The sequence below is a fragment of the Teleopsis dalmanni genome, chromosome 1 (assembly GCF_002237135.1).
Source record: "Teleopsis dalmanni isolate 2A chromosome 1, ASM223713v2, whole genome shotgun sequence".
Classification (NCBI taxonomy): Eukaryota; Metazoa; Arthropoda; class Insecta; order Diptera; family Diopsidae; genus Teleopsis; species Teleopsis dalmanni.
This window is the reverse complement of record NC_051846.1, coordinates 52286166-52312870: the sequence shown is the minus strand read 5'-3', so window position 1 is coordinate 52312870 and position 26705 is coordinate 52286166. Positions and strand designations below refer to the sequence as shown.

The 26705-nt window shown below is 28.5% G+C and overlaps 2 protein-coding genes across 3 annotated transcripts in view; both read left to right on the top strand.

The window, feature by feature from the left end:
* Positions 1 to 16749, top strand: part of LOC119668321 — a 28661-nt gene extending 11912 nt beyond the window's left edge. The window contains exons 3-9 of one of the 2 annotated variants that reach the window (XM_038077791.1): positions 5298 to 5544; positions 10635 to 10664; positions 10961 to 11291; positions 11351 to 14640; positions 14699 to 14910; positions 16161 to 16401; positions 16462 to 16749. In XM_038077791.1, coding sequence (XP_037933719.1) covers positions 5298 to 5544; positions 10635 to 10664; positions 10961 to 11291; positions 11351 to 14640; positions 14699 to 14910; positions 16161 to 16401; positions 16462 to 16654 — 4544 coding nt within the window. In that variant the 3' untranslated portion in view covers positions 16655 to 16749. The remainder of the gene's footprint in view (positions 1 to 5297; positions 5545 to 10634; positions 10665 to 10960; positions 11292 to 11350; positions 14641 to 14698; positions 14911 to 16160; positions 16402 to 16461) is intronic. The other variant, XM_038077790.1, reaches the window with a different exon arrangement.
* A 5909-nt stretch (positions 16750 to 22658) lies between these two features.
* Positions 22659 to 25573, top strand: LOC119668320 (rab5 GDP/GTP exchange factor). Its single transcript, XM_038077789.1, has 7 exons — positions 22659 to 22930; positions 22996 to 23265; positions 23345 to 23660; positions 23716 to 23873; positions 23948 to 24204; positions 24270 to 24512; positions 24568 to 25573. Exons 1-7 carry the CDS (start codon positions 22792 to 22794, stop codon positions 25468 to 25470), a joined length of 2286 nt encoding a protein of 761 aa, XP_037933717.1. The 5' UTR covers positions 22659 to 22791; the 3' UTR covers positions 25471 to 25573.
* Positions 25574 to 26705: the final 1132 nt, after the last annotated feature.

Here is a 26705-nt window from a genome sequence, read left to right as displayed (position 1 = left end):
TTTTTGTATTTTACTCTTGCTCTAAAAAAGCTGTAGATCATAAATAAAGAATAGTGTGATAACAGAGTTCAAACTAGTACGTTTGATATTATTGTTGTACCCCTTAGTCGGATTAGAGTGTTTCTCTAAGTTCGATTTCTTTAATGAAAAACAGTATAGAACCTATCTTTCCTAGTCTTGAGTTCTTATGATGCATGAAATACCCTCCTAGGTGTTTCTTCCGCTTGTGCATCAGTGACGGGTACTCCCCAAGCGCATGGTATGCAGTTCCTCTCTCTTCTTTACAGTATCTGAAGTCTGAGTTGGATTGAATTCCTAACTTCAAAAGGTGATCATTCAATCTACAGTGACTGGTCAATAATACCGCAATAATTCTAATTTTTTAATTGTACTATGTAATTTTTGAAGCATTTTAGGTTGTAAATCCCTAAAAGCATTTTAGATTGCAATCGTCTTGATAACCTTTCCATATAGAGTTCTCTTTCTTTTTCCTCTGCGCCATTCATAAGATTGGGTAGAGTTCCTTTGCGTAGACTACAGAATGGTTCTGGGCCTATTGTTCTTGAAGCGAGCGCCTCTTCTTGGAAGTTTGTCTGTCATTTCATTGCTCGGAATCCGTATTAGGTGCACCTGATTGTTGCAGCTGAGTATGTTCAGCTTATCAATGCACTCCCATATAAGTTTGGATGTTACCTGGTAGGATATGACTGCCATTATAGCTGCCTGGCTGTTATGTTTGGTAACAACTCACTGAAGAAACGATTTCATACTTCGGGATACATACGTCATTGTTACTGTTTTTGTTTTCATGAAATGGGCACATAGTATAAAATTCTTTTTCAAATATTTTTGGCTTGAATAATAAACAAATATTGTTTAGAAATATTATTATAGAAACAATTTTAGATTCTATAAAATTATTCTACGTTAATTGCTAAAAAGTTCCATTCATAACAGTAAAGTACAAGTAAAATATAAAATTTAAAAAAAGTTTCAACAGTAATAATATATTAAATAATATATTGTATTTTAAATATGCAAAAGGTACTAATTGATCTCAAACTTAATTAAAGTTAACTTTTTTTTCTATATAATTGAGATCATTTTAAGGCCAACTTTATATTCATAAACGGTTATGCTTATGATCGTAAATATTTTTACAAAACTGAAAAGTAACGATTTTACACAATATTAAAATAATTTATGAATATTGTAAACTTTTTTAAAACAAAAATTTTTTGAGTTCATAAATAGTTTTGTATTAAAATTATTTTTATATTCATATACTCATCCACCTACAATCTAAACTTAAAGATCATAAAAGCCATAAAAGTCATAAAAGAATTCAACTGTAAATAATGAAATACTTGCCGGAGCACATAAACATTTATATAATGGTGCTTTTAGCTTAATATAATAAATTTTCAGTACATGAGTATCTTAGTGTAAACTGAGTTGAAAATAAATTACCTACACAATTTATGCTCGATATATGTAGGTTCGTTTAGAAATTTAATGAAATAGCAAAGGGATTTCTCCTCTATTAGTAGTCATAGAGGAAAACTTCTTATTGAATTATCATAACAGCATTAAAGGTCAGTATTGATTTTAAATTAAAGTTGTTATAAGATGTAATTAGTTAATATTGGATTATTAAGGCTATTAGCATCGCATTTGCAAAACAATACGGACGTTCATTTACATATCTATGAAAATCACTTCAATCACTTTAATTATGCAAGTATGAATTTGTATATTACGTCGTTTGTGCTCCACGTCATTAATGTGGAGCACAAATTTGCCTATTGCCTATCATTAATAATTAATTACTGTTTTGTTTGCTCAAACTGTTTCAAATATGCAATATCAGCGATTCAATCGCCTGAGGACATTTCTGTAATAATAGTAATTTTAATTATAATAGCAAAGATTTATACTATTACGCGTTAGATATGCATAATTAAATTAAGAGTACAAGAAAAATTTCAATCACGTTACAGAGCAATGATTCAATTCAATTAATCGCTGTGGTGTTATAATTAAAATTGATTTAATAAACTGTTAAATATCATGACTCGTGTTAACTGTTAATTTACTGCAAGAAATACTGTTGATGGTTTTAAAAATATATTAATTAATAACAGTTCAATAATAATTAAAAAATTTTTTAGTTTCAAGTTCTTGCCCTTTGCGTTTAACAAAACGTGATCATATATAACAGTAAACTTTTAAAAAATAATTAAGATACTTAAAGTATCTTAACAGTCTTAAGTAAGACTGTTTAATCACTTTGCTAATTGAATTATTAGGGTAGGGTATGAAAAACTGGTTCATTACAGAATTGTTAATTTGTTTACAAAATTTACCACAAGAAAATAAAATAATTTTTTTCATAGGTATAGTAAATACATATACTAATACATGTATAGAGTAAATTCTATTATTAAGTATCGTCTCAACCATACCTGCAAAGTTTAATTTTAACATTTTTTTAATAAATATCAATCAAAATAATTATCTGAAAACTACATATTTTATTTGCCAAAAAATTAAATAGTTTATGATTTTTAATTTTTAAGTTAATATACCTATATATAATGTGTATTAGACGTAGTTTTTTCTGTGCTCTTAAATTGCACATAAAATTCTACAAATAAATGTTTATATTCTACATCAAAGAATTCACATCTCAAGAGTACGATGTGTAATCAAAAATTTACAATATTTTTTTTTATTTTTTCAAAAAGTATTTATTTCAATATTAATGCCATTTAAAATACAAAGACTTAAGTTCCTCTTGATATTATGCACTCATGCCACAGCAATTTCCATAGTTTGAGAGAAAATTGTTGAAATACATTTAAAGGCATGGGCTTGAGCTCACTTTGTAATTAAGCAACTAATAAGTGGGTTTATCTCTAATTATTACTTCTTTTCAGGCTAGTCTATAGATAGATTGTTTAAATGAAATTTTAGTCACTCTTTAGTTAATAACAATAGTTGATTAAGATACATACATCATCAGCATATTTCTAAAAACCTAGTTTAGAAAATAGGTTTCATTATACATCATATCTATCATTCTATGACACTTTACACTGCATATGACGAAAGTAGAAAGAGCGGACATTTGAAGTAACCACATAACATCGGCATTAAGTTTATTAATTTAGCAGGTATGACATCTTTGAAAAGTACTCTTTAGTTATGTTTCTATATTTTCACAATAGATCTTTCTAAAATTCTATTTATTTTGATTTAAATTCCAAAATTCCGTTAAACTGGCAAAAATAAAACTATTGTATACAATGTACATCTTCGATCAACATTTTAATTATATATTAATTGAATATGTTAGGTATATTAATAGGAGGATAAAAGGAAAATTTGGTCTGCACCTAAATTATTTTTAAATAGTATTCTTTTAAATAGTACTAAATAGTAAATAATACTCTTGAAATTGAAGGTGAAGTAAAGTTGTAGTGACAACCATGGGATGTGTTAGATTGTGTTTTGATATTAAAGGACGTGTGCGAGTAAGGCTAAGTTTAAGCTAAACCAAATGGGAGATTTTTTGGGATTTTTTGCACTGCACACATTTAGCCATTTATCAACACGTATCGACACATCACTACATTATCGGCACAACTTAGAATTTCTCTCATTTAGAACGCAACTTAGCCTAACTCGCACACGTCCTAAATACTCTATATATATAGTACAAGCAGTAACTACATAATCGGTGCTAGCTTTTCGAACTTTTCTTAAATATCGTCATTGTATGATGGTTCATTTAAAGCAAATTAATGAAACTAAGCTTTCTATGGTGTTGCGATGTTGTAATTTTATTAATGATAAATAAAGTTCAAGTTAAAATATACCACATGCATCTTTCGTACTTTTTTATATTCTAGCTTTTAGATGTGTAACCAATAGATGAACTATTAATGGTTACTACTTGAATACTAAAACTTGTAAGAATCAGCACTTCTTTTAAAACGATGTTCACAAGAAAGCATTTTTTCTTGTTTGTTGTAATATGATTAATCTTATTGTCTTTATATGTATATACCTAATGTACTCAGAGTCTTTATTAAATCTTGTTTTTATAGCAATAATTTATAATTAACAATAAAATTATTTTCACAACATAGAGCTATGAACTTAGTCCCACTATTGTATCGATTATACCGTTCCAATGAACTGCTAAATTTCAGTGTTGTCAGAGCCCATATTTGCATTTATGCTATATTATCTAGAAAAACAGAAATATCTTTTTCATGTTAGTTAAGGTTTCATGAAATTTATTGAAGAAAATATATTGAAAATAGCTAGTTTTCTACTCATACACTTTTTTGTGAAATTATATCTTAAATTTTTATACCTTAGTTCCTGATACATAACTTTGGATTGGTTAAAAGTATTATAAGATATAAAACCATAAAAAGCTACTTAGAATACTTTGTCTGCTTGATTGCTTTTATATACAAAACAATATGTAAATGGAAAATAACTTCTAAGACTTCTTCGTAGTTTTTACGTTTAAAAAACGATTTACATATTTATAAAAAATTGTTAGGAACAAAAAAAGTGAAACAAACTATTCACACTCATTTATATTATAAGTGGCATTTTCTTTCTTTTCTAAAAGATACTTGAAGAAATACTCTAAGAACAAATAAACAATTTTAGAAAAACGGTGAGTACGGTGAGGCCCAACGTAGTGTAGCACTTTTATTTTATTAAGTAAGATCCTTTCATTTCATACCTAAAGACTTGCAAGTACCACTTTGTGATAACGTAAAACACTGAGCATGCAAATTCACATAAAATAAAAAAGTAGCACAAATCCTTAACATGTTGTTCATGAAGTCAAGGCAATAAGACTTGTAATAATAAAAGTAAAATACAGTCAAAGACTTTATGCAAATTTAACTGCAGGACGACAAACAAGCGACGAGTCGAGTTTTAGTAACACCTTTCGATTTTTATAAAAGAGACGAAGATAAGGAAGAACTTTACTTATTTTATGCGTTCAACAAAGTGTTTTTGCAATAAAGGACACTTAACGAATGAATAAATTTGAAATCAATGAATTTCTTGATTTACAATATTTACTTTAAGGATTTGTTTTCAATTTAAATTTTTATCAACGATTAAATATTTTATATGCTACAATTTCAAAACTCAATAATGATTTTTAATATTATGTTTTATATAAAATAAAAGTTGTTGTTGGCTTTGCACATCATGATTGTATTTCAATTTTATTCATCAATTATTTTTTATATTTGCAGTTGATAGTCGCCACTTGAAGGAATCAATTGAACGTGCTGAATTCTCTTTACATCTTGAACTGTGGTTTGCTGAACAAAATGGCACAAGTAATTTATCATTAGCATCGACACGCACCTTGCAACTCAATTTCCATCCAGGTCGAGGACTGCATTATCATTTACCAGTACTGTTTGATTATTTTCACTTAGCAGCTATAAGTGTTGGAATACATGCCAGTCTTGTGGCTCTGCATCAGCCTTACATTAAGTGAGTATTATTAAGTCTTCTTTCAAGTGATGCTATATAGCGCACTTGACAAAACATTGGCGGTTAATGTGTAAGTGTTTTAATGGAATTGCAAATGGGTTGCCACTAAATTTTTAATTTAAATATATCACTAGCATTACAAATAACACAAAATATTTAAATTAACACTGACTGACAGTCTTTATAGTTTTATATAAAACATTTGTGCAAAAAAAGGATACATTTGTTGTAAAGACTAGATAAACCTGCCCACACAATGTTACCAATAAAAATAAAACTATGGCTTCAAATACAATATCAAAGGTGTAGTCTACAATAATATTAAATCACCTCATAACCAAAACAAAAAGCATTTCTGAGATAATATACCAGGATTAACACAAGCTAAATCACTTTTTGGTAACTATAACAATAAGAGATACCAGGATTGTATGAACCTATCAAAAGAAAAACAGGGCACTGTAAACTAAAATACCACCTTACAAGACTAAGTATACTTATTGATGCAAACTGTAGATTCTGTGAAGAGAATGAGAAGTCGGCCACACATGTGCTGTTAGAATGCCCAGCGCTAATACACATACGGAATAGACTCCTAGCAAAGTATATTCTTACGAAGAAGCAATAAAACTCTGTAAACTAGGTTCTATACTGCTTTTTATTGACGCAACAGGGCTTAGAGACTCTAAACCCAGAAGGGGGCACAAGTAGGGGACAAGTAGGGGATTTGGCACTGACGGTCGCAGTGCCAAATTCACTAACAATAATAAATAATAATCATCTTAAACTCTCCATAATCATAATCACTCAAACTACCCCCATAATAACCAGACTCATATCTCAGTTATAGATGAATTTTTCGATCCAATTTTTGATAGTGACTTACAAAATTTTTGATAAAAATTTAATAAAAAATAAATTAATAATTTTTTTTTTTTCACTTTGTCAGTTTATATGGCAACTATATCATAACTTGAACCAATTTAAAAAATCCAATATGCCTAACACATATTCTTCATATTCATTATCATTATATAGTGAAGTTTAACATAATACTTTTTAATTTAATTTTAACGTGAATATGCCAATAGTGATTATATTTACTTTCATAGAAAATGTGATTTTTAACTCCAAGTTCAACCATACATGCCAAGTACGACTCTGGGTCAGTTGGCTAATGAACACTGACTTTGAGCTTCAAATTTGGCAGGGTCCGAGTTCAACCCTTGGTACTTGCAGTCTCAAAAAATTAGTTACGAATAATTAAATACAAAAAATAATTCCAAGACCATTGATGATGGGTATTTGGCAATACTCGAAACTGCAGTATGGTCATCAAAAAACTCAATTAATTAAAATAATATAAAACAATTTTTATTGTTATAGTTCTCTACTTTTCGAAACCTCTCTATAATATTTTTATTCACACTAAAGTAGATTCAGTTTTGGTTTTCATTTTATATAACATTTATCAAATATAGTATTGCTGCAAAATTTCATATTTCTAACTTAAAAACTGAGAAACTTTTCTTATTAAAACAAACAAATTTTGATGGTTATAACGATTGGTAAAGGGTATATAAATTAAAAAGAAATATATAGAAACGCCATAAAGACACGTACAAACAATTAAGAATATCTGAATAACTTGAGTCTATGCCCCGGAATTATAATTGTATACGATGACCAATCCCCACTCACTATTCCGGTTGGATTGGAATAATTCACCAGAACGGTGGTATAGAAATGGTCTTAACATGAACAAAAACCAAAAAATATGTTTTTTTGATTTTTTTATTTTTAACAATTAGTCAGAGATAATACCTAAATTCCAGTGAATACAAAATATTTTAAAATCAAATTATATTTGATTGCTCTCTGTTTTTTTATAAACATTATCAGAAATTAGTTATTGTTTAAAATGATATATATTAATGTAACTCTAACATAAAATATAAAAATAATATAAATTGTGCTGTATTAGAGAACAAAATGTATTATTTATATATTCGCAACTCTTCCCACTTCAACAAAGTACCGAAGTAAATGAATTCAGATAGAAAATTCTTTTGATATTGGAAGTAAAGAGCACTTGAAGATACAAAGACATTCCAAACTGACTGCAAACAATAAAAGAAGTTGAAAACAAAAAACTGATATCACGTTACATGCACTGAAGAGTTCCGTTCCTGCTTATTACACTACAACTGGGAAAAATAATAAAACCAATAGAGGGAACAGAATTTTCTTGCACGCTGAGCAATAGAATATAGTAGTCAAAAGACGAAAATTTTACTTGCAACTCATTAAAATGACATTTGCCATTCATGCAAAGATACAGCTACAATAGAAAGCACTGCATTTCACAAACTTAAATTTGTTGTAAATGCAACTGTCATTGTAACTTGTCTACCCCAAGAGATGTTGCCGCTGCATTGTTGCTGCAAAGTTTTTACTGCAATTAATTTTAATGATTTAAATCAATTGTTCTTATTACTTTATGTATGTATATATATATATATTTTCTTTTTTTTGTATCAACATTTATATAAAATGACAACAACTACGCTATTGCAGACTACAAACACAGACCTTGCTGCAGGTCATCCCACAAAGTTTTATGTGGAGAACCCAGTTTCTACGGCGTTTCATTCATAAAAAGTTTGTATCAAAGTACAAGTTGGTATGATATGTAAATTGCATTAATGTTGAACTTATGGTACGTATCGCTAAACTCCCTCTTAGAAGCACCTATGAAAAAGCAACTTTTTTCATCTTTAATTTTTTCAATACATTTTCTGTGAAAAGCACATGTAAGGCGTAAATTAATGATGAGCATATCCTTTAAAAGTTTAAAATATCCGTAGGAAATTGGTAAAAAAATATGCCATGATAAAGTGAATAAAATCGGTTTTTTTTTGCTAAGGTAATAACAGCGTAGCAAAAGTTTTCAGTTATTTCATTTGCATATAATTAACTCTGAGTCAATTTAAAAGTTAAAATGAAAGGATTTTTATATCTGATGTGGTTTTAGTTATCCTTTTCGCCAATTTTATTTCTATGCTTTATGTTTTTATATAAAAGCAGTGATACTTTTATCGTGTAATAAATCTAGGTTTAACTGATTGCTGTAGTATTTGAAAATATCACAACTCTGAGGCTATGTAAATTTAAAAACAACATGGAAATTGAGAAGAATCTTTCGTATTTTTTAATTTTTAAATAAAATATGTTAATTAAAGATGTTATTAAATTTTTATGCATTTTTATTCCAAACATAGAAAATAAAAATTTATTAAAAATATTAAAATTGAGAAGAGTAGAATTTTTATTACTAATTATTTTAAATCAATTAAAGAAATTGATTAGAAATGCAATACTTACAAACTGAAACGTTTATTTGAATAAAAGTTAACTATTGTAATAAATGGAATATATTTTGATAAGGGGAATGTATTTCAATAAATGAAAATTGTTGTAGTAAATTTAATTTATTGAAATAAAAAAAATTTATTGTAATAAATAATATTTATTGTAATAATTGGCTATTACAATATAATTTTAAAAAAACTGTATCATAATACTTCTAAGCTAAATTTTTTATTTTAATAAATATCACATTGTAACCTTTTTTGATAATAAATGTAATTCATTTTAATAAATAACATAGAATTTGCTAAAGTAGATTGGGTAAAAAACTGCAATAGAAAAATTATTACAATAAATAGAATTCATTGTAATAAATGGAATTTATTAGAATAAAAAATTTTTATTGTAATAAATGGAATTTATTGTAATAAAAATAATTTAAATTTGTTAATGAACTTTTACAGCAAATTAAAGTACAAATCAAGTACGGCTTTGAATCAGTTGGCTAATGAACGCTGACTTTGAGCTTCAAATTTGGCAGGGTCCGAGTTCAACCCTTGATACTTGCAGTTTCTATAAATTATTTACGAATAATTAAATGTAAGAAATAATTCCAAGAACACTGATGATGGATATTTGGCAGTACTCGAAACATGGTCAGCCAAAATTCAATTAATTAAAATAATATAAAAACAGTTTTTATTGTAGTTCACTACTTTTCCAAATCTCTCTATAATTAATAATAATATAATTATTAATGGAATAAATAATATTTATTGTAATAAATAACATTTATTGTAATAAATGGCATGTAGTGTATTGTAAAGTTATTAAATAAAAATATTATTCTGCGGACAACGAATATGAGCTATAACAATTGCTCTGAGTATTTAAAACATAACAGCAAAATTTAACATAAAATTAATAACAAAACTTAAAAATTTAACTATATCAAGACAATCGGTAAATACTAAGTTGAATCAATTACTATCAAAATTCAGTGTTTTCTGAAAGAGTATAGATATTAAAATAAATTTCTGAATTAAGATCTTCTTTAAATTTTTCTCCAAATATGATATACTTGAATATGAATATTTTTTGAATACCTTGTAAACTATAATAAATGACGATAGATAATGAAATTAGGGGTACGAAATAGCTGAACTATATCAATAAGGTCTGAGAAGTTTCATAACATTCCGCCCACTGCAATATCTACTCCCATCAAAATTTTCATTTAAAAATTCAAAAAAAAATTATGAAATTTCAATTTACTTTACCTCAATTTACTCGAACTCGCACAAAGCCTGCGTGTACTTATTATTGATTAGTAAAGAAATGTACAATTTTATTAAAAAGGAAGAAATTTTGTCTTTATTTATTTCTTGAACTATAAACAAACTGTTTAAAATTTATAATATAATTTCAAAAACAATTATAATTTAAAACATCTTATAATCCATAAAAGCAATAAATTATTTTATTTTACTATTAATTATTAGGCTAGTATCCATATTAAAAAATTCTTTATTTTAACATGCTTTTAAATAGATGTTAAATTATTTAATTTAATTTTTTGTCAATTAAAATTAATCAATACATTTATTATTAATTTTTGGTTCAATTAATTATATTTTTAAAACACAAATGAAATTCATAAAACCCCAATTTCTTGCATATTACTTTTATTTTTGGAACAACATCATGATTGGTTATTAAAGGAAAACCCTATTTCAGTACATAAAAAAATGGTAAGAATTCAAAGAAAAATTTTTTACAAATTAGTGGACTTGTAGTAAAAATGTACAAAATAATTTGCTTAGAATTTTATTTTATAAACTAAAAATCTGTATTAATAAAAATGCTCTTCTATTGCATACACAGTGATTTTTAAGTTTTTAGTTAAAGGTTTTTTATTTGAATCTTTATATAACTAAAGTTAGTAGTAAAGTGTGCTCGATGTGTTTAGCATTTATTCATGTATTGTAAATAACTGTATTTAATAATATCCATTCATATTTAAATTTATTAATTTATTAATTTTTAGTGCACCAAAAAAATCAAATGCTTGGATTAGTAGCAGTAAACTTAGTTGCCGAGGTAGCTTATCACCTGGACCACTCGAAGCTGTATTCTTTGGACCACAAGTCGTAGGTCCAACAAAATGTAGTGGAGGTCCTGCAGGTCGTCTTGTTCAATCGAGACAAATACACCATGAAATCTGTAGTCTCTTATTAGGTGCAATTGAGAACTTAAAAATAACGTTAAATGAATTTAGCACTGTTTTATCGCCAAGTATGAACAATCAGATAGGTTCTCCACCTTTAAAAGATAATGACACAAATGAAAGATTGCAGCAATTAACAGAACAAGCAAAGGCAAGTTACTCATATAACAGTAGTCTATTTTTCGTATTCTTAATTAAATTATTATTTAGATGCATGACTCTGAAGAGGACTTTGCAACACGTGCAAATTCGGATATAGCACAGTTGTGCGCGGAAAGTATTCTACACTGGAGGCGTGTACTACTTGCTTCAACACAGCCTGCTATACATACTTTATTGTCAAAGAAACATCATATTTTGCGCATACGGCGTTTCGCTGAGGGTTTCTTTGTAACTGAAAATCCTCGACATTCGGCTGCTGGTTGTTATGATAACAATTATCAAAATTACATAGCAATTGCTGAAATGGCGAGACGCAGTCGTTATATGCAATCGTTACCACCTTTGCCAGTGCATTGTACTCCGATCGACGGTGATACTAACTCGTTGCCTTTAATTTTTGAGGATCGATATGTGGAGACCCCGAATTACTTACGCAGGCGTACAGGCAGTGATCCCAATCTAAATATTTACGAATGTGACAATGGTCTAACGCATAAAAAAGGAACATCGACTGGTCACATCTTACTGCATGATAAAACGTATTCCATAAATAGTCTAAATGGTCGCAGCAGCAGCGCTGGCGCTAAGGAATGCTCCTGTGGTATTAACTATGAAAATCAAAACAACACACAACCACCACCCGGTGTCCTAACACCACGTTTTACTTTAGGCGGTGAAATACTGCAAGCTAGTCTCACCATAGCGCCTGCTGCTGTTAATAAATCTGTTAGTGTTGGTATGAATCAACGTCAAATGTCTAGACATTCAGTGACTGGTTTACTCGACGAAATGAATTGTCAATCAGACCATACTAATGCCTACGCTATCAGTAGTGTTACATTACCCACAAGACACAGTAAGTCTTTGGATCAGTTAGACGGAGCTATGCATAGTGTGCCAACAATGCGTACTCAAAGCCAAACCCAAAATTTATGTAAGGAAATAAGAAAATTTGAAGAGATCAATTATATGCATTTCAATGGAAATAATTGCGACAGTGCAAATAGCCTTTCTATAGCAACAACACCTGGTAGTTGTAGCACTCGTAAGCCCAAGGTACAGGCAGAGGATTTAATGAGAAACATTTCTGAGGTAAGACAGAAGTATAAGAATTCAGAAGAGACTTTTAACTGCAGACATCCAGTGAACGGCGCTACCACAGATTCTTCAAATTCTAAAATCAATAACCACAATAAAAACATTGGCGGCACACTAAATAGGCAGCCTGAACATACGCGCGCCGGAAAATTTGATTATTTGCATGAAATTAAGCTTCTTAATCCACCTAAGCCAAATACTCAACTCGCACAAGGTAGTAATTATTACAATTCTCTGCCGAAAAGTGTTGTAAATGGTTGTATTCCTCCGAGAAATTCTTATCCACCGATACCATCGAAGAAATCAAACAATGTTTTGGAGAACAATAAAATGAATAATACAAAAATGGCCCTAAATGGAGTACAGCAGAATACAATACCACGTAGTAACTCCACGCAGGCTTTACGGCTTAACCGTTCAATCGATATGGAATTGAACTCTTCAACAATTCCACGTTCAGTGGAAATTGCTCGTGTAAGAGTGTCCGATCTAAAAGAAATGCTTAAGAATGGTACACTTAGAAAGGAATCAAGCAGCTCGGAAAGTGATATACCAAGTAAATTGCAAAAGGCAAGCGCTGATCATAAATTACTCTCATCTGCTAGTGTACCATTTCGTTTAGAATTTTATAATAGCACAAGTACTGAACAGAATACAAGTGGTTTTAGTGAGTCCTTGCCGAATCTAGCACCGCCACCAGAATTTGATTCACGTTTAGACAAAAAAGAAAATGTACTCAGTAACTCCACGTCTTCACTTAGCGAAGAAAGTGGCTGGGTTTCAAGTAGACGCAGCTCATGTGCTCCATCCAGCCCAGAAACGATTACAAATGGTAGTAGTAAGCCAAGACAGACAAATATCGTCGGTATGGAAACTAAATTAAATGGTGAGCAACTGCGTCTTAAATTACAAAAACTATTAGAACAACAAAATAAAACGAAAAAACAAAGGCAAGCAAACTCTGCAGCACATCAACGTAAAAATCTTGCAAATCTAGATGTACCCATTCACAAAAAAGTATCGACAGTAACGCTTAAGCTTAAATCGGAGAGTACCAAAGCATACTTAGAGCATAGAAAACATTTACGTAATCTGCCAACAAGTGAGTCTACCGAAGTAGAGGACTTGGAGAAACCTAAACCACATCGACGAGATAGAAATCGTCATCATAAATCAGAGAAATCAAAATCTGATTTTGATTTAACCAACATAAAAGAGGCTATGCCAATAGAAAGTGTGCGTGTACCACCTCCACAACAATTTCAGGATGATCTTTTGCCACCTGATGAATTTAGAGATCCACCAGTTCAAACAATAAATGATATTACAACGACTAAAAATGCGAAACACAACGAAGTTAAAAGTATTTCAACTAAATCACAAACACCAAAACCTAGACTTAAATTAAACAAAAGTTGCTCCATTAGTCCAAAATCAACAACAAAGGCCACAGCCAAAAAACCTGCCGAAATTTACAATGTCGAAACAATTTCTGTGGCATCTGTGCAACCAACCCAGCCCCCATTGAAGGAAATACCACAACAACAAAATGTTCCAATAAGACAACCAATAGGCGCCATAGACAACCCGGTTTATCATATTTACGAATCTCTCAAACCAATCGCCACACCAGCAATTTTCACAAATAAACCTGTACTGAAATCCCATAGCATTATGGAACTGAAACGTAGCAAAGAAATATTAAATTACAATTATCAAAATGGAAACACAGTGATGATGAACAACAGTAAAACCAATGGTCACCATCACTTTGATGGGACACCAAATGGTCACAGCAACGCTAACTCAATAGAATGCACCGAGGATGAAGATAAGGAGAATTCAGATACATTAAAAATGATTATACGCAGTGATAGTCAAAAATCAAATAGCTCTAAGTCAAAGCGAAAAGGACACGATAATAACATATCCTTATTGGAATTTGAAAAATATCGAGAAGAGTTTCGTAAGCAAATAAAATTTAACGGTGGCATTTACTCGGATTTTGTCAAGTTAGCTTCAGAACTGCCATACTTTTATATAAGTGACGAATATCGCGCTTTTTCTCCAAATGGCATGCATTTAATTATCTGTGTTCATGGACTTGACGGAAATTCCGCAGATTTACGCTTAGTTCGCACGTATCTGGAATTAGGATTGCCAGGCATTAATTTAGAATTTCTGATGTCGGAACGAAATCAAGGCGATACATTTTCAGATTTTGATACAATGACTGATAGGTTATTTCATTAATATTTGCAAAGATATATTAATACTTATTCATTATTTATATTCTAGACTTGTAGCTGAAATACTATATCATATAGAGACATGTGGGCTTAATCCAACACGTATTTCATTCGTTGCACACTCTTTGGGAACAATAATCGTGCGTAGCGCTTTAGCACGACCACAAATGAGACCACTACTGCCACGCCTTCATACTTTTTTATCACTATCTGGACCACATTTGGGCACACTTTATAACACGAGTGGACTAGTCAATATGGGTAAGAAAAAACATCTAATATATAAAAATGTAAAAATTGTGTTTTGCCTTCAACAGTAAATTAGTCAGAATAATATTTATATATCTTATTTAGACTATAAAGAGCAAAGTAAGAATTTACCAAGTACATATACATATAAGCAATTGTACGAGTATATGTACAAATGTCACCTACCCTACTAAGTGGTGTTGCCAATACTTGATAATAAAAACTAAATCTACAGCAAGAACTAAATGTTGTTCTTAACTATAACCCATATGTAATCCATATGTATGTATAGGTATATGAATGAGCACTACTTCCACAGATCTCCATATAGAAGGAATATCTTCTGCTCAAAAAGTACTCGGATTTTGTAAATGCAATACACAAATTTAAATTTTATTCCAAATTTATTTTACTTCCTTCAAAATATGCTCTTTCTGAAGCGAAACACATATGCCAACGCTTAACTCAATCCTCCATACACTTTTCATAGGCCCGTGAAGATATGGCTTTTAGTTCCTTCAGCAAATTCTCTTTTACCGATTCAATCGACTTAAAACGCTTATAACGAAGGGGCAATTTGAGTTTCGGGAACAGGAAAAAGTCGCACGGATCCAGATCTGGCGAATATGGTGCCTGAGCGATGACAATGGTGCCGTATTTGGTCAAAAAATCGCGTACAACAAGAATTTTCCATAGTAAAAATCGCTAAATGCACTTGAGGTAGTCTCACATTAACAGCTGCTGTAAACAAACTAATTGACAGATAGAGCTCAAATTTGTATCATATGTCAAGAAAGGGTGTACCAACATAACAAAAAAAATTTTTTTGAAAAAGGTGTATTACTTAAGGAGAAGTTAACAAACAACAAAATCCGGATACTTTTTGAGCAGAAGGTATAACTGTGATTTTAAGTACTGCTAAAACAGTAACCGGAATAAAAGATTTAAAAGCGAAGGTATTAATATCTCTCGATGCATTCTAGGATTTCTGTTGTTTCCAAATAAAAACAATTTTTAATTTAAATGTTTTTTATATACTATTCTAATTATAGAAATTATAAAATACCGAGGATAGAGGTTAAGTTCCATTTTCTGTACTGTGTAATTTAATAATAATAGTGAATAAAACTGTACCAAAAACCTATTATTAGACAATAAATATTATTATGTTAAATAAACAATGATATTAATTATTCTGAAATAATAATATAATAATATTTTATGAAAACAAATTGTTAGTAAATCTATATCTTTATTTTTAGGTATGTGGTTTATGCAAAAATGGAAGAAATCTGGTTCATTGCTGCAATTGTGTATGCGAGACACTCCTGATATTAGGAACAGTTTTCTATATCGTCTTAGTCAACGCAGTACGTTACATCACTTTAAGAATATATTACTTTGCGGATCTAGTCAAGATCGTTATGTGCCTGCACATTCAGCTCGTCTAGAATTGTGTAAGGCGGCTATACGGGATAATTCTAATCTTGGGACCGTATACAGGTCTATTATTAAATTTTGCAATTATTTCAAATAATTTTAATAAAACTATTATTTTATTAGGGAAATGGTACACAATATAGTTGCACCCATATTGGCGCGTCCTGGACTGAAATTAGCGCGCTTTGATGTACATCACGCACTTCCTCATACAGCAAATACGCTCATCGGTAGAGCAGCGCACATTGCTGTACTGGACTCGGAATTATTTATTGAAAAATTTTTATTAATTGCAGGATTAAAGTATTTTAGTTAGCACATTTAAGACATGCACATAGGAATTAAGAAACTTAAGGAATTTATTTCGTATTTATTAAAATACTCTTTTTGTATCTATACTACAAAATGGAACTGAGAGATACACATATGTAACATGATTGATTGTAGTATGAATAGTTTATTTATACATAATAATTGGTTTTGCTAATTCTAAAGATATTTTAGTTGAATTAACAAAATAGAAGATATCTATAAAGACATTGATTTCACATCTCTTTATATACTTTATATATTTAGTCTCTCTGTTTATTGTTAGTTTGTGTTATGGTTAGCATAACCTTTTGACAGGGTACTTTAAATTAAATTTCTGGAATTTTTTCTATATTTATTTCTAAGTCGAATCGTGAATTGTATTTCTATATTAAAAATATTATTTAATCAAATATTAAAATTAGTTATATATATTAATCGATTATATATAATGATGAAACAAGGAATTTTTTAAAAAATTTAACTGTAGTGTAATTAATTATAATGCCAGATTTACTTATAAATATTAAGTAGCAAAAAAAAATATTGTTAAAAATCGAATTAATTTATCAAATCAAAGAAGAAGTTTAATCAAAAGAAGATCAAAACTAAATCAAAAATATTAACAGTTTTAATAAACTTTATTGATTTTATTTACCAACGGAATCAAACCAAAGACAAATGTTTAAACTCAACGTTTTATACAAAAGACTTTAAGTAGAAATTAGAATTTTAAAACTTAACTTAAAAATGATTAAAAAATGTTAAAATCAAGCAAAATACAAAATAAATTTAGTAAAATGTTGCAATGGTAAAAATTTTATATGTATGTATTTAGAGAGAAAAATATAAAGCAATATACAGAAATTGGTTCTATATAAAACGATATATAATGATAAATCGGAAAATAATTAGAATGGCTTTTGCATTATAAAACATAAAAGTATATATACAAGTGCAGAACTAAAAATGCAATAAGATAATTTAAATATAGTTATATAGAATTTTATAATTAGAAACGCATAGACATCGATATTAGTGTACACATCTACAGATGAATACATTCCTTGAGGAATAAAATTATGTCTCTTTGATGGTCGATCTTTTACTAGGTTCAAGCTGATCTTGACTTATAATAAATTTTACAATTATTTTTCGAAATAGATAATCAATTTAATTTAATAAACTTAACATAAACGAAACGTAACTGAAACATTTAATTTCGTTGCTTTTCATTTTTTTTTTTAATATTTTTTAATTTTTTTCGTTTTTATTTTTTATATTTTTTATTTATTTTTTTATATATTTTTTTGACCGGCTATAGGTCACTTTTTATTAAATAATTCAACGTTTGTTTAATATTTTTTAATATATTTATATTTCGACTCTCCTTGGGAGTCATCATCAGGATAACGATCTAACATAAATTAATATTAATAAAACTATCTACGTTTTTTGTTTTTTATTCTATACACAAACCAATTCATTCTATACGTGAACCAATTCATCCTTAACAAAGCAATTGACTAATTAAATATGTTTAAAGCAAAGTTTAAGTACAATCCAGAGTTATATTTGTAATAACTAAGAGTAATCAGACGTACTCATTATTCTAGTAAGTCCTAAAGTAATTAAATATATGTATATTTATTTTTGTGAAATTACATTATCTAGTTAACGAATTACCTAGCCATTATGTCTGATAATGTCTTCGGTAGTGTAGCAAAAAATTAAATTTAAATTGAAATGGAAAGTATTTGAAAACATACCAAATTGAGAAATATTGATATAAACCAAAACTTAAAAAAAAGCTTTAATTAGTTTGGATTAATAAAAAAAAAATAAACTAAATGCATTTCAGAACGTATATAAAAGTAAGATATCTGCATGAGTTATATTGACTCAAAATATTTTCTACCAAAATTAAACTACCCGAAGGGATGTTGCAGATAAGACATAGATGTTACTATATAGAATTTATATACAAAAAACAATGAAGTTAATAAATCGATAAAAGGTGTTTATAAAAGAAAGAAAAATATATAGTATAGATATCACTGAATTAAGAATTTTTAAGCTTTAAAGAATAAAAATCCTACTAATTAAAGCAATAAGCCTAGGTAAACAGTATAAATCAATTTTATTACATAAAGTTTTAAAATTTTGACCACTACGGGAGAGAATTTAATTAAAAATTGAGTCTTGTTACTATTTTAACTAATAAAAACAATTAATAACAATTTATGAAGATGTTCCTGGTTAGGTCAGATTAGGTTATACCGGCCACCCAAAGGGGATTCACTTAGGTCTATTGGCTCATTGTGCTACCGTATATTGGAAAAACTCCTGGTTAGGTCAAATTAGGTTATACCGGCGTCTCAAAGAGGATTCACTTAGATCTATTGGCTCATTGTGCTACCATATATAAAAAACTCAGAGTTTAAAACCACGTCGAACGTTTGGCGAAGCTTAAAATCTTGTTAAGTGGAAGGTCTTGAAATTGATCAAGATTCTCAAAGAAGGGGCCCCTAAAGTATTGATTAAACAATCACAAATCACAAGAATTTGATTACCTATTGATTGGTTAAATAATCGCAAATCACAACAATTTGATTACCTCTTCAAAATATAACGATTTAGAAATGTTTAAAAGTCATTTTGATATGCTATTCGTACAAAAATAAGTAAAGACTAGAATACTTATTTATAATTTCCAAACAATTTATTAAATATTTGTCCACAAAATAATGATCTTACTTATTTTAAGTATTTCAATTAATATATAAAGATAAGCGATATGAATATTAAAACGATTTTAGTATTTAATGGCATCAAACCATATCTATATTAATATCTTCATTAATATCGAACACTCCATGCATTCCTAAAATATGAAAAAAAATTGTACGGTCTTCTTTACACTTAGGCATAAATAATTATATATATATACCGTTTACCATTTACCATACCATTTAATCCTTACGAAGGATTAATAGCTCTTTTTTTCTATTTTATCGTATATATACTATTCGTTCTGAGGTATAGATAATACAGTGTTTCCTACTAAATAAAAGGTTTAATCAAGTGATATAAATCGGAACTAAAGGACACGTTTGAAACTATCTTAAATATTATATTTTAGATTAGATTAAATTTTTACTTATTTTTCTTAATTTTAGCGTCTCTATAGCACTAGATATATCAAGATGATACATCATATTTTTTTATCAAAAATTATTGCCAAAATTTTCATCTCAACTTTTTTTGAAAAGGGTATCCAACACAATTGTTAAAAAAATTGTAGGGGTAGCCTGTAGGTAATGTTAATCGCTCAAAATTTTTTTAATTTCCCCAGCCCCCTTAACCACATAATGGTTTCATAAATGATATATATGTTACTAGCACTCAGAAATATATTTTATTGGTGATATAGTTTATTCATTGTCAAAGCTTCTATATCTTCATAAAACACCTAAAAACTATCACTGTAATTCGAAATCGTATTTAAGCGAATAATTATAATTTTTTTAAAATATATATGTTATATTAATATTGGATTTTGTTTTGTAACATAAATATTAGTTATATACATAAATTGTTAATATCTATCAAAGAGAACTGTGTACAATGAATTATTAGATTGCCTGTGCGAATAAAAGTTAGCTTTCGTAAATTGAAATTGTAGGATTCAAAATTTAAAGCTATCAGAGACGGTATCGGGTTGTCAATTAAATAGTTTTTGTTGTTGTTGTTGTAGGTACAAGATTCTGAATGTATGTAAAAAAGTTTTTCTAATTTATACCCAATGTTTTGAAATCTATTGACGTAAATATTGCGATTTAAATGCTATTCTGTTATATTTAGTAAATGTGTTTTAAAAAAAAGACTTTTAAATTGTTCAAAATAATTTTAATAATTTTTCTAAAAAATTTTAAAATGATATTGTGTTTTTGCTTTTTACTTAATTATTTCATTTTATAAATAAATTAAATCTAATTGTGTATTTGCCGTCCTAAACTTTTATTTTAAATATACGTACTATAAAAATGTTAAAAATTTTAAAAATTAAAGATAATTAACTTCAAAATAAACCAGAGTAAAAAAATTACTCTTCAAATTCCAAATCAATAATATTGGTTTTACAAGTTACATACAATACACTAAAAAATATAACAGTTTAAAAGCACTTTCAATATAAGAATATTTATAAAAAAATTAAAAGATTTACAAAATAGAAAACAAATATTAACGATTACGATTATAAAAAATTCGTCCAATCAAAGCCCATACTTTATATTTAAAAAAAATATATACAAATTATAATTATAATTTCATATATTTTTATATGTAATTACAGATACTATTGATTTTTGGACATTTATTTAATTTGCAAAAATTTTAATTATTATTTTGCATATTACATCTAAAATTTTAATAAACTTTAGTTGTTAATTAAAATTTCAAATTTTAAAAACGATAACAGAAATGTTTTTAAAATGTTCTTGTTATCTTAAAGATAAAAAATAAATAATTTTTTAATAAAAAATGTATCTTATAGTGTTTAAAAACTGTTAATAAATCGATCTTTTAAAAATATAAAAACTTTAATTAATTCAAAAAAATAATTTTGTTTTACAAAAAATACTTTCAAAGAAATGTTGAAAATCTCATTTTGATTTTATTAAAAAAAATTCGAATAAAAGATAAAAAAAGCTTTAAACCAATTTTACATAATATTTAGCAAAAGTAAGTAAATTTTTCTAAAATGATTTGTATGGAAATATTTATTATTAAAGGAATTCTTTTTGATCATATTCTCAGATTCCTTTTTACATTGTAACCTTTAATTAATAATGAGTTAAGGACGTGTGCAAGCTAGGCTAAGTTGATGCTAAACCAAATGGGAAATTTTTTGCGATTTATTGCACTGCACACATTTAGCCATTTATCAACACGTATCGACACATCACTACATTATCGGCACAACTTAGAATTTCCCTCATTTAGAACGCAACTTAGCCTAACTCGCACACGTCCTAATCATTACTTATATTAATAAATTTTCTAATATCTAAATTAGATCTGTTACAAACTGAGAGCGTAACACAAATAAAATGCCAAATTACGCTCTTTACACAGAACAGCTTTGTGTGAAATCTGGTGAGAATACTAGTATCATAAGCAAAACCGCCTAAATGAGACAGTGTGAATGTGCTATTAGAATGTGTTTCAGTTGGAATGTTTCCAAATGAATATAACAATCAAATGAAATCCCATAACAAAAAGAGCTGTTAAAAAGCATTAACACTTCTTTGAAACTGTGCTCAATAATCCAACATTGCAAAAACGCATTCGAACCGACGCACCAAGATTATGAACTGCACTGTTGTTTTATTATAGCCGTTTGCGAGTTAGACTAAGGTCGTGTGCGAGTTAGGCTAAGTTGCGTTCTAAATGAGGGAAATTCTAAGTTGTGTCGATAATGTATTGATGTGTCGATACGTGTTGATAAATGGCAAAATGTGTGCAGTGCAAAAAATCCCAAAAAATCTCCCATTTGGTTTAGCATCAACTTAGCCTAACTCGCACACGTCCTAAATTGATGATAAATTGAGGGAAATAGTAAATTATGTCGGCAGCAAATGTTGGTATTTACCAGAATTTCGAGTAGGGTATATTAGATAAAAATTAAGTAAATTGGGAGTTACCATTGTGAAAATTTTATAAGATGTTTTTAAATAAATAAATAAATTTTAAAACTTTCAACCAAAAATAATAAATAACTACAATAAATAAATAAATAAATATTTACATAAGTACAGTGCAAAAAATCCCTAGGAAATTTCAATTTACTTTACTTCAATTTACTTGAATTCGCACACGGCATTATAACACAATTTGATTTTAGTTTTTTATAAGTCCGGTAACACTCATCTTAAAGAAAATGTGGATCACAACAAAAACTGAAAATTCTATTGTGAACATCCCACAAATCAATATATTAATCATTTTATTGCAAGAAAAAGTTGTTGCGAAAATAATTGGTAGAAAGCTATAAAATATTAAAAGCAATTTAAAGTGCCAAAACGTAGAAATTTATTAACTATAATTAAAATAAATTAATATATAGTAAGCAATTAAAGTATGACTTCTCGAGTACCACAACTGCGATTAAGTGCCAGCGCGTTAAAATGTAAACAGGGCTGTGGCTTTTATGGAAATTCTCAATTCGAGGGACTTTGCTCAAAATGCTTTCGCGAACGTAACGACAAGAAGAAAAAACGTATGATCTTTATTAATTATTTACAATATCTAGAATACTATAAAATAATTTGATTTTGTTATTAGAAAATTTACTGTCGAGTTCAACAGCATTTAGAATCGATCCAAATTTACCAAAAACAAGTGATGGAAGTGTGAATAGCAGCCTTGTAGCTGGACGTTTATCTCCCAAAAATTTGCTAAATCGCTCGCCATCGAAAAAACAAGATGAAGCCACCAGTAGTAGTGGAACATCCAATAAAAAGAAATCATTAGTACCCTATAGTGCTATTATACAAAAAACACTACAATCAACAACGCAAAAAACTAGAAAACACAAAAATGAAGAACAACAGAGTAAGAAATTTATTTATTGATAATTATTTCATTAAAGAATTGATTCATGTAAGAATTATTATTATTTTTTTCTAAATAGCTGTTATGCAAGACAAACCGCATATACCGGACGCAACGGAGAAGCAATTTATTTTACAATTCAAACAGTTACGTGTTCCCGATGATGGAAAACGTGTGCTCAAAGATGAAGTACAACGATTAGATGGAACTATACGTAGTTATATGAATAGCAATGCCAATAAAAATGTTGAGGAACTTTCCGAATTGGTGCAAAATGCATATACAAAATTTGCTGATACTGTGCATAATAATCAGATATTTCAAATAGCTACCAATGAGGATCGTGAAAGTGCCATCGATTTTTTTGAAAAGGCTGTAATGACACAAAATCACAAGTAAACGTAAATGTTTTCAATTTTTAAGCATTTAAATATATATTTTTTCGTATAGATTTTTGTTTAGTCCTTACTTTACGACAGACGAAGAAAAAGATGCTGAAATACAAAGGCGCATACGACAATTAAGTTGGATCACTGCAAAACATTTAGCTTGTAGTATCGATGAGGTAAACGCAGAATCTCGTGATTTGGTCTATAATGCAATAACAGGTAATGCATAAATCTAAGATAAACTTCAAATGCTGTAACGAATTTAAAATATTGTTTATTACAAAAAATTGTAGAGTTGGTCGGTATAGATTCGTACTATTCACCGCAGGAAAAACTTGAATGCACCGTACGTTGCTGCAGAAATATATTCGAACTTTTAAAGCACTCAGTTGGTGGACCTGCTAGTGCAGATGAGTTTCTGCCAGCACTCATTTTTGTTGTTTTAAAAGCCAATCCAGTAAGACTTCATAGCAATATTAACTTCGTAACACGATTTACAAACGCATCTCGTCTGATGAGTGGTGAAGGTGGTTATTATTTTACAAATTTAGTATGTATTTATATAATAATTTATAACGCTTATTTTGTTATATATAAAAGAAATTTGTTTTGCAGTGTTGTGCCATTTCTTTTATTGAAAATCTAACTGGTGAAAGTCTTAGTATACCTGAAGAAGAATTTAATTTACTTATGTCTGGGGATAAGCCATTTAGTACACCCTGGGAAAGTGCTTTATTGGCTTGTGAAAGCTTACATCTTATATCAGAAAATATGAAACGTATGGAGTCATTAAAGAAATGCAACAGTATTATATCATCAGGAATTGAAAATCTAAAGAATGAAATGGATAGTTTTCAAGTAAATATACATATTTAAAATAAAATACTTTAAATTAAACGATACAATTTTTAAGGTTGATATAACAGAAAAAGTTGACGCATTACTAGCAAGAGCGCCACTAACGATATTACCAATTAAAACTCCTAGCTTTCTTATAAACAAGGCACGTAAGCAACTTGCAAATGGTAATTTGGCAACACCAACATCTAGTGCAACAGGTTATTATAAAAATAACTTAATAGCCTCCATTGTATGTGATGAAAAAGCTAAAAGTAATTCTACAGAAAAAACATTAGATTTACCATTTACTGCGCCGCCTACAACATTGAATGAAGCGGTAAAGGATAATGATGAACTATTAGCTGAAACAGCTTCTCACACACTTTGCCTCAAAGATACTAGTACTGGATCAATTGGTCGTTTATCGCCATTATTAACTGCTCAACCAACTGTAGATCAATTATTTGCTTCACCAATATTTAGCTATACACCATTTGATGATATATCCTTGCTTGATGAACGTTCGGATTCTACTGATGAACTTATGTTAAATACAAATCTTCGAGATGGTTTAACAAATGTTAACTATGATTTTGATTTATCTGATCCAAGTGCTGATAATAGTGTAGCGGAAGTATCAAAATTAGATCTAGAGGAATTCGATCCTTTATTGGAAAAATCGAATGATTCATGTGAAGATATGAGTAATATAACAGAAACATTTGAAAACAAATTGACAATCAACTCCACAACAGAATCTAATCAAAAGAGTCTACTAGACAGTGATTCACCACCTAATGAAACTAGTTTACCTTCGCCTATAAAACCTACTGTTACAGATTATCGTGGCTTTTCAAAATGTGAAATTCCATCTATATCCTGTAATACTGGGGACTTTAGTTCATTAAATCATTCTGTCAACGATGAAAGCTTAAAAAGCAAAGAAAATAATAATCAACAAAATGGTTTTAAATAATTATCAAACAAAACTACAATAGATCAGAAGTTATACACATTATTTCTAACTACGAATTTTTACTATATTAACTGTGTTAGGCTTATAATAAGTGCTTATTATATCTCAGTGTAATAAATAAAACTATTTTAAGTGAATATTTTGATGTTTTGTACTATAGGAAGTTTGTATTTCAAAAAAAAAAAATTAAATATGAATTTTTTTGTATATAACTGTAGCAAACTCTATAAATCTTGAAATGTAACCATAGTGTACTCCACAAAAGTAAAAATAAAGTAATATATAAATAATTTATAGTATGTGAAAACACTCACCTAGGAGTCATTAATGAAGATATTGACATTTTTGTTTGTACCGCAAAAACTTTGCTTCATTTTTATAGAGACGAGAATTTTGTAGGAGCCGCATGATTTTTAGTAACAAATGATTTCACAAGGAAATGAGTGCCAACTATTTAAGAATAGCCAGCCATCAATATTATTTGAAAAGTAGCCTATAAAGGTAATGACGAGATCAGATAATCAAATTAGCTGTTATTGTTTTTATATATTTTTTTTATATTTTGATAATAATGAATTTAGTATCTGTAAGGATCCGGAATGTTATACATAACTTCTTTTTATTAAACAAATAAACCAATATTTAATAATTAATGCTTTTAAGAAATATTCACATTGAATATTTTAATTAAATTGAAGCATTCAAATATATCAAACTTATAGACAAACACTTCGATAAATAAATCTTTATAAAATTATGAGCGCAACAAGTTATTTAAAAAAAATTTATTAAGACTTTTATTTAGTATTTTTATTATATTTGATTATTACAAATCGTAATCAAATATTGACAACAAATTTATGAAGTTAGTTCTCTCATCTCCAAATATAAATATATCACTTTGCAGCTAAGCAATATACATAAAATTATCGACATAGTCTTTGTTTCTATTAATAATAAAATATTTCTGAAATTAGTTGTCCTATTGAGCAGCCATTTTTTTTAATAAAAATTAAAATAAAACACAGGATTGTGAAATAAAAGTTTCATAAATTTATATTTTGTATAATTCTTCCTGTCGGTTAGCATTAAATCAATTTAAAATATTACTTGATGAACTTCGTTATTTTATACTAAATCTTGAATAATTTCAAACTATAAGTAGTAGTAGTAGTATAGTATTTTTATTTTAGTTCAAAACACTATAATATTTCAAACTTTGAACTAATCTTATC

What these genes read in the sequence shown, in the direction of transcription:
- LOC119668320 (XM_038077789.1), top strand. Translation starts at nt 22,792, where the DNA reads ATGACTTCTCGAGTACCACAACTGCGATTAAGTGCCAGCGCGTTAAAA. An exon ending in TAACGACAAGAAGAAAAAAC is followed by an intron (nt 22,931 to 22,995) that starts GTATGATCTTTA and finishes TTTTGTTATTAG; the next exon opens with AAAATTTACTGTCGAGTTCA. An exon ending in GTAATGACACAAAATCACAA is followed by an intron (nt 23,661 to 23,715) that starts GTAAACGTAAAT and finishes TTTTTCGTATAG; the next exon opens with ATTTTTGTTTAGTCCTTACT.